The sequence below is a fragment of the Malus domestica genome, chromosome 12 (assembly GCF_042453785.1).
Source record: "Malus domestica chromosome 12, GDT2T_hap1".
Taxonomy (NCBI): Eukaryota; Viridiplantae; Streptophyta; class Magnoliopsida; order Rosales; family Rosaceae; genus Malus; species Malus domestica.
The window spans coordinates 27962844-27970905 of NC_091672.1; the positions used below are offsets into that span (position 1 = coordinate 27962844).

The 8062-nt window shown below is 35.9% G+C and overlaps 1 protein-coding gene across 5 annotated transcripts; it reads left to right on the forward strand.

The window, feature by feature from the left end:
- The first annotated feature begins 3400 nt into the window (after positions 1-3400).
- LOC103450895 (serine/arginine-rich splicing factor SR30-like) lies at positions 3401-7736 on the forward strand. Of its 5 annotated transcripts, XR_003767362.2 has the most exons (16): positions 3401-3541; positions 3696-3793; positions 4102-4167; positions 4260-4334; positions 4443-4545; positions 4631-4677; positions 4818-4875; positions 5002-5051; positions 5126-5182; positions 5291-5439; positions 5522-5599; positions 6536-6617; positions 6890-6979; positions 7076-7109; positions 7230-7303; positions 7423-7736. XR_003767362.2 is itself a non-coding variant. In XM_008390300.4 (14 exons), the coding sequence occupies exons 2-14, from the start codon at positions 3707-3709 to the stop codon at positions 7424-7426; spliced, it is 882 nt and encodes a 293-aa protein (XP_008388522.2). In that variant the 5' UTR covers positions 3401-3541; positions 3696-3706; the 3' UTR covers positions 7427-7736. The 5 variants fall into 5 exon arrangements, 1 of the variants encoding a protein (XP_008388522.2); XR_011574122.1 differs by having other exon boundaries at positions 6536-6979; XR_531616.4 differs by lacking the exon at positions 6890-6979.
- Positions 7737-8062: the final 326 nt, after the last annotated feature.

An 8062-nucleotide genomic window follows, 5' to 3' on the forward strand; every position in this document is an offset into this window, starting at 1 on the left:
GTAACCCATTGCCGTAAAACCTGTATAATTTCATAAAATAGCATATACGACTATATCTCAAAATCATATTCAAAATAGCAAATCCACCTAATATACCATGTCAAATCTCATAAAGAAATAAGTAAGTCAGGTGAAATAAATCAATATGAAATAGTATGCAAGCCGAAATCACATAACATGACTTGTACGACTGAGTTTATATCTTATCAACTAGTTCTCTGCACACAAGTCGGAACCACCTAAAGTGATACGTACGACAGGCTGGGTGTAAATAAATACGCTCAAGTGCTACGGTCACGTGAAGGCTGTGCGAAGTATCGCAAGTCACCTACGAGTCGGAACCACCTAAAGTGGTATGTACGACAGGCTGGCACCTACATTGGATCTAAGGTGAGCGTGTGGTGCGAGAGGTGAACAATCACGTGAAGGCTAGACCTTGTCCTTGGGCGGAGCACTAACACCAGGGTGCATGATAATAATCTCTAAATACATCTCAACACAATTACTCATTACAAACACTACCATTAATCTACCCACCTGAAGCTTACCTGAATGTTCGCAACGCCAATCAACAACATAGATAACCATACTAATGCACAATTAAATATAAAGAGCATTTGACATGGCATTTCAAAATATCAAACCATTTAATTAAGTTTTATGGGAAAAATACCAAGTATATATACTGAAAACCAAAAGCCCACTCACTAATATGTGGAAGGGTTGTAATCCCTGAGCCTTGCTTGACTGCGCTCGTTTTCAGGATAGGTCTCATCTATATGCGAAACAACTATTTAAACATTATTTTAAAGCACATAACCAAAACTAGGTAATAACTTCTCATACATTGCTCAATTGGGGTATTTGAATATACCAACATGATTTACTCAACCCCACAAACATCCCCATATTTTTAGAATAATTTTTTGATGTCTCACGAGCCCTCAAGCGCCGGCCACACGCACCACCCACGCGCAGGCACGTGCCTGGCACACTGACGAATTCCTTAATGGTGTTAGGGAATATTCCGTTAAATAAAACCATATACCGTTAAAGATACCTGACGCCGTTACAATATTCCGTCAAAATTGACAAAATATTAGCCTTCTTATTCGGCGAGTCACCGAATTTCGTCGCCGTCTGTGTCACTGGAAACTGGAAAATTTTCAAATTTTCAAATCTTCTTCATTTCTCAACCAAAATTCATGAAATTTGTACCAAATTGAAGCTTAGGATGAGAGGAACAAAACCTTACCACTTTTAGTCCTAAAACTCATGAAATCTTGCCGGAAAAATCACGATAATCCGCCCACCTCTGCAACTTGTCAAACCCGAGCTTCCTAACGTCTGAAACCTTCCAAAATTTTTCCCTAAGCTCCGTGAATAAGTTCTAAGGCTCTCTAACACCTCCAAACTTGAAGAAAAGTCCGCAATCACGTTAGATGAACAGTGCACCTCATCGGAGCTTCTGGGTTCTAAAGTTTCAGAAGCCCCCATGTCGAACTAAGGGTATGGATGAGCTCCTACACTCGCAAGGAACACAAAGACCAACTTCATAACCTCAATCCGTGCAAGGAAATACTGGTTTAGCAAATGACCATACGATTGTACGGAAATGGAAGAAAATCCGAGAGGAAAAGAGATAGAAAGTCAACGGCTAATGTGTATGTGTGAGGGAAAATGTGTGGTCCAGGTTTTGTCACCAGACAAAACAAATAAATGTCTTAAGTTCCAATTGCTTAGGAATAAAAAGGATTGGTCCAAATCCAAAGCTTAAACCACACAACACAACTCAACGATTAAAGGGCATAAAAGACATTTCACACCAACAATAAAATATTTCGGGATGGGCTGTCACAAAAAAACCCCAAACTTACAAGTAGATAGATAATGAGTTTTGTTTTCTTCCATCTTAAGTTTTAAATTAGTTTTATATAAATCGTGAGGTTTTTTTTTTCTTATTTACTGACTTTATCAATATGGAACTAAAATAATAATCATGATCGAGTCTAGAATTTGATACATATGGTGAAATGAATGAGCACTAAATTAAACATATTGGTGACATGTCACACGATTTACAAATTTAATTTAAAATTTTGAAGGTTAGACTTGAATTGGAATGAAAGTTTAAAAACTGCAACCCACATAGCCACTAGCTAGTAATTAAAAAAAATAAACAACCAAAATAGAACTTCGCAAAAATTAGAAAGAATATACATGCACATAGCGTTTTGAACCTAAGACCTCTCGTTAATTTTAAACGATAAAAACCACTACTTTTGATTAAACTTCTTGATTATTTAACCTTATTTTATAAATTTACACTCTTATCAAAAGAAATACGTAAAAAATGGAAAGTAAATAAATATGCATAGCATTTCAAACTTGGGAGCTCCTCGTTAATTTTAAACAGTATAAACCACCATTTATAGTTGAACTTGTTTTATCATTTGACTAAATTTTATAAGTTTATTTTATGAAAAAAATCCATAAAAAATTAAAAATAAATAAACACATGTAATGTTTTGACCTCCTCATTAATTTTAAACAACAGAAATCACCAATTTTATTTTTTAAGTGCTGATACTAAAAAAACTCGTGCATTTTTCATAAATATACTTTTCTTTCAACTAGATAACATTTAAGTACTCACTATTTAATTTGGTCCAATCAAAGGACCCACAAATTTCTTATTTTTTAAAATAAAAAAAGAATTAATTAACATGTTTATTATTTTATAAAATAATAATGTTGAAATATTAGGAAAGGGATCCTCGAATCTCTTCCACAAAATCCATCAAATTAAGGAATTTGGACATTTGAAAATTAATCAAACAACTAAAGTTATTATATCTTTTAAAGGGGGTTATGTTTATAGTTATTGAATCAAATTTCAAAAATTCGAATTCTTTGATTTTGTAGATTTGATCAAAAGGATCAAAGAGGATCTCTTTCCTAAATATTATTGTGTCAAAATCATTAGGGAGTATAAAAAAATGCTCACTGTTGAGTAGCTAAGTATTTTTGTTGGACCTGGATTGTCTGCCCACCTCATCCCATACCCTTTCCATCCCCTTCTATTTATGTGGTTACGGTCAAGTCACGTTAACATTTTATATTCTCATTATTTTTTGTTTTATTATTTCTATAAAAAAAATTAATATAAAATATTAACGTGATTTAACCGTGACCACATAAATAGATGCAAATGGAAAGGAGACAAGGAGAGAATGAGACATGGAGGGCAGACAATCAGGATCCATTTTTGTTTGGCATGCCATGTGAGTAGACGAAGAAAAAAGGTACATGCCATGTGACAGTTCTGATAGATCGCTAACCATACACGCATCTCGTTCCGGCCGTTGATCTAACGCTACGTGTTAGCCATACAAACACTGGAAACTCTGACTATATAAACTCATTAATCTATCTACTCCATCCATCCAGAAGCTCCCAAAACTCTCCAGAATCTACCATACTCTATCAGACCCATTTCATTCTCTCTCTCTCTCTCCCCTGCAATCTCTGTGAATTAAAGGTAAAGCCCTATAATTTTTCCGAAAAATTAATAAACCCTAGTAAATAAATTCCTAGTTTTTCTTTTGGGGTACGGAAATTCGTAGTTTTGAAACTGTAAAGTTTGAATTTTATTTTATTTTTAATGGTTTTATGATCCTGATTGTGTTCTTCAGGGGAGTAAAAGATGAGTAGTCGATCGAGTCGCACTATCTACGTCGGCAATCTGCCTGGAGATATTCGTATGAGAGAAGTTGAAGATTTGTTCCTGAAGGTCGCATTTTTTTCTTAATATTTTCACAATTTAATTGAAATTAATTATTTTCTGCAGAGTTTTTTTTTTTGGTTGATAAATTTGATATATTTATTTGTAAAAATATAATTTTATCTCTACCATTTTTCTTGTTTCTGAATAAGATGAACAATTTGTTAGTTTTAACGAGATATATTGACAAAAAAAAAGATAGATTTAATGAGATATTTAGTGTAATTTTTTTTTTGCTAGGTTTTGCATGGATGATCATGATTTATATTTTACGCAGAAAAATGGGTTTAATTTTAATATTTCTATGTAAATTGCAGTATGGGCCTATTGTTGACATTGATCTCAAAATCCCTCCAAGACCGCCAGGTTATGCTTTTGTTGAGGTAAGTGTTAAATATGAGTGTTGATGAATTTGTTAGTTGTGTTTTGTTGGCTGATATCTGTGTTCTACTTCAAATTCGATGATTAATTGCAGTATGAAGATCCTCGTGATGCTGATGATGCAATTTATGGCCGGGATGGGTACGACTTTGATGGGTTTCGTTTACGGGTTAGTCATACTTGTATATATATCCTTCTTCGAATGCATCTTGTATTAGCTAATTCGTGTGAATTACTGTATTCCTTCTTTATATGTTTTTTGCATATGGCTTTGTAGGTTGAACTAGCACATGGTGGACGGCACTCCTCATCACATCGTTCCAGCAGTTACAGTCGTAGTAGCAGCAGCCGTGGTGCTTCTCGGCGCTCTGACTATCGTGGTACGAAGGGAGTTCAAAAGTATTTTTATTTCAGCTTTCTGGAGTTGAATTCGTTTAACTTATTATTTGTCACTCCCATGCGCAGTGCTGGTCACTGGATTGCCTCCTGCTGCTTCGTGGCAGGATCTGAAAGTAAGAATGTTCTTTTATTCTGTAAATGTGTTATCTTCTTATACATTTGTTTTCTGGCATTGCAATTAAATATTATAAGAGATACTTGAAAAGTTTTTAGTATATGACTTAACTATTAGTTAATTGTATGTAATGATCAGGATCACATGCGCCGAGCTGGAGATGTCTGCTTTTCTCAAGTGTTCCGTGATCGTGGTGGTGAGTTGATTAATTGGCTTGGAGCATGTACTTTTTCCAGATTCATTGGCTTGGAGCGTGTACTTTTATTTTGTTGAAATGGTATGGTCGTTGTTTTTAATAGATTTCATAACGATATTCTTGTAGGCATGACGGGAATTGTGGATTACACAAACTACGAGGATATGAAATATGCTGTAAGTTAAAGTAATGAAAAGATGATACAATTGCATTGTTATTTTGATATTGTCTGATTCGGCGTGATCTGCAGATCAGAAAACTCGATGACTCTGAATTCAGAAATGCCTTTGCTCGCTCTTACATACGGGTATTATTTTAACTTTGACTTAATGTTTGGGTATTACTATGATGTGCACGTTATGCTGAATTCGAGATTCCACTTATGCAATTTTGGTTATTCTTCTTCTGTGTACAGGTGAGGGAGTATGATTCTAGGCATAGCTATTCCAGAAGCCCTGGTTATGACTATAGACGGAGCTACTCTAGAAGCCCTAGTCGTTCTCCATATATGTCAAGAAGTCCAAGTGTCAGCCGCAGCTATAGCTATGGGGGCCAGAGCAGAAGGTCGACTGCAGTTTTCTGTTCGCATTAGGTAGGTATTATACTTTTGGACAGTGCAATTTTGACAAAGATTCTCTTGTTGCAGCATATCACCGGAGTCAACATATTCACGCCGCTCTCCATCAGTATCTCACCGAAGGTCTGTCTCACGTTCCCGCTCAAGGTACCTATATGCTACCTAAAAGTTCTTAACTTTTACTTCTTTGGTATAATTAATGAGTATACCATTTTGATGAGGATCTCATTTTTTAGGCACACATGGTATTTCTTTCTTTTCTCATTGTTAGATTGTAATTCAATTATGTTCTACCTCTTGCTTACCTTTTCTCTAGTAGTTGCTTTCTAGGTTTTTTCTCACTATCAAATTAGTGTTTCTCCTACATTTTCTTTTCCCTGGTAGCGGAGTATTATGTATATAGACATCCATAACCTTTAGGGCTTTAGTCATCATTGAGCTTTAGCATAAATTTTCAGAACGACTACCAATAGGTTTGGGGTTACTCATTGCAAATTAGCAGCTGTGTTGCTGTACTGGCCAAGTGCTTAGCTTTTGCTTTATTGCGAATCAGACGTGTAATTGTGTTTATAAATGTGAAGAAAATTTCAAATTAAATTTCGTTCATGATGGGTTCACAATCTTGGAAGCTTCTGGCGTACAGGGTAGCCGTACCTTTTTGTTTCCTATCTAGTTGCTTAGTTACCCATATGTGCGCTATAGTTCAAACTATCAATCCTTTAGATTTGTTCTACAGGATTCAAGTATTTCCCGTCTCTTTTACTTTTAAAACTTTATGACTAATGTTTTTTGGAAAAGGGTATGAGGTGGTTGTGTTTCATCTTTTTATTCTTTTAACAAATCTGAGTATGTTTTTGAAAAATAATAAGGTTCACGTCTATTTTGAAGTTTATATGTCTTTTCTAGTCTTTTCCAACATGGGGATCTTACTACCAAATCTTTGAAATTCGTTTACACTCCCACAAATTTGGTGTACAAAATCATGTGTCTGAATTTTCGATGGTGTAAGGGGTTATTGGGTTATTAAGAAGGGTTAGCAGGTTATCCTAATCTGTTTATGAAGGTTTCCTTGTTTCTTGCTAGATCTGGCATTTGTGGAGATCTGGGGACTGGATCTTAGGACCTTGATGGGATGTGGTGCTCATGCCTGCAACTCTTAGTTGAGGTAACGCGACTTTGTTGATGAGCACCTCCGGAAAAAAAAAAATCAATCTCAATGCAAATAATTTTAATCACTTCTAAAGATGGATTACTGTTGAACGCATAGCTATCAAAACCCACAAATTAGCGGTGGGGACGCATAAGGCTCACAAACTAGTACATTCACTAACTTGCGATAAGGATGCGTGGATTTTCTCCTCTTTTCATCTAGGATTAGATGTTGTGTGATGCTGGTATTTTGATTTCTTACTTTTATTAATTGGTTTATATTTTAAGACATGCTGGAAAGATCATGGGGTGCTTGGTGTAGAGCATCCGAGGATAAAAGGTTTATGATTATTACTATTTTCTACGCTTTCAATTACGGTAAGTCTGCTCTTGGAAGTCAGTGTCAGGGCCTTTAGGTCAATAGAAAAGAATAATGCTGTTGATATTAATTTTGGATTATTGGAAATATTGCAGATCTCGGACGGTATCTAGGTCTCCAAATTATATTGTAAGTTCCGTTTTCACTCTGTATCGTCTTTTCTTGAATTGAAAGAGCAATAATATGAAAAACAAGATGGATCTCATGGAATTGCATCCCACTAATGCATCTGAAATTGGTGCTACGCAGCCTCACCGCAGGTCTCTGAGCAGATCGAGGTCAAGGTCCAGAAGCGTATCTCGGTCTCCTTCGCCTTCTGCTTGGTACTGCTAAAATTTTCACTGATGATTGTTACTTTTCAGTTTGTTCAGTCAATAAGTGTGTTATCTGCACTTCTTACCAAATATTAACATCAGGTATTAACTAAGGTTGCGATTTCCAGGTGAGATCCGAAGGACGAGTCTGTGTAGACTCCATGCGCGTCGTTATCATTTCCTATTGCCTATGTCTCTCGTAGACTGAAGGAAATTGGGAACTTGATGCAGTGTGCGACGCATTCGGTTTAGGACATTCCTTGCACTGTCTTGTATTGCATCGATGAAGTCAGCGACGTTAAATTTAGTATGATGTATTGAAAGTGATCTTAACCAACGCTGTTCTTTTGCTGAATTGGTGTGCACTTGAAGCGGTTGCGTTGCGGTACAAACCCCATGTATGCTTGCAGTTATCTAGTCTCGTCGTGAGTTGTTTCTGTTCTCCTTGTGCCTGAATTTTAGCAAGCTTTTGGTGCTTAGCCTGAATTTTAGCAAGCTTTTGGTGCAGTAAAAAATAACACGGAAATAAGTTTTATGACTTTTGTAGAATTTCAAAATCAATAAGAAAAAAAGAGTAAAACTCGAAGATTTGGCGATAAATGAATGATCCTGTAGACATCGAAATTTCGGTAAATAAATGTTGACCGATAAATCAAAGTGTCAACGCTCATGTATTACATAAATTTTACACGTAACGTGTGACTCAACGAAAATTGAAATGAGTTGGAAAAGTCATCAAATAGGACACGTGTCAACACCTGGCAGAAA

Excerpts from the sequence above, each read along its gene's own strand:
- LOC103450895 (XM_008390300.4), top strand. The coding sequence starts at position 3,707 with ATGAGTAGTCGATCGAGTCGCACTATCTACGTCGGCAATCTGCCTGGA. Across the intron at positions 4,335-4,442 it reads TTGATGGGTTTCGTTTACGG|GTTGAACTAGCACATGGTGG; the intron begins GTTAGTCATACT and ends ATGGCTTTGTAG. Across the intron at positions 4,546-4,630 it reads TCGGCGCTCTGACTATCGTG|TGCTGGTCACTGGATTGCCT; the intron begins GTACGAAGGGAG and ends TCCCATGCGCAG.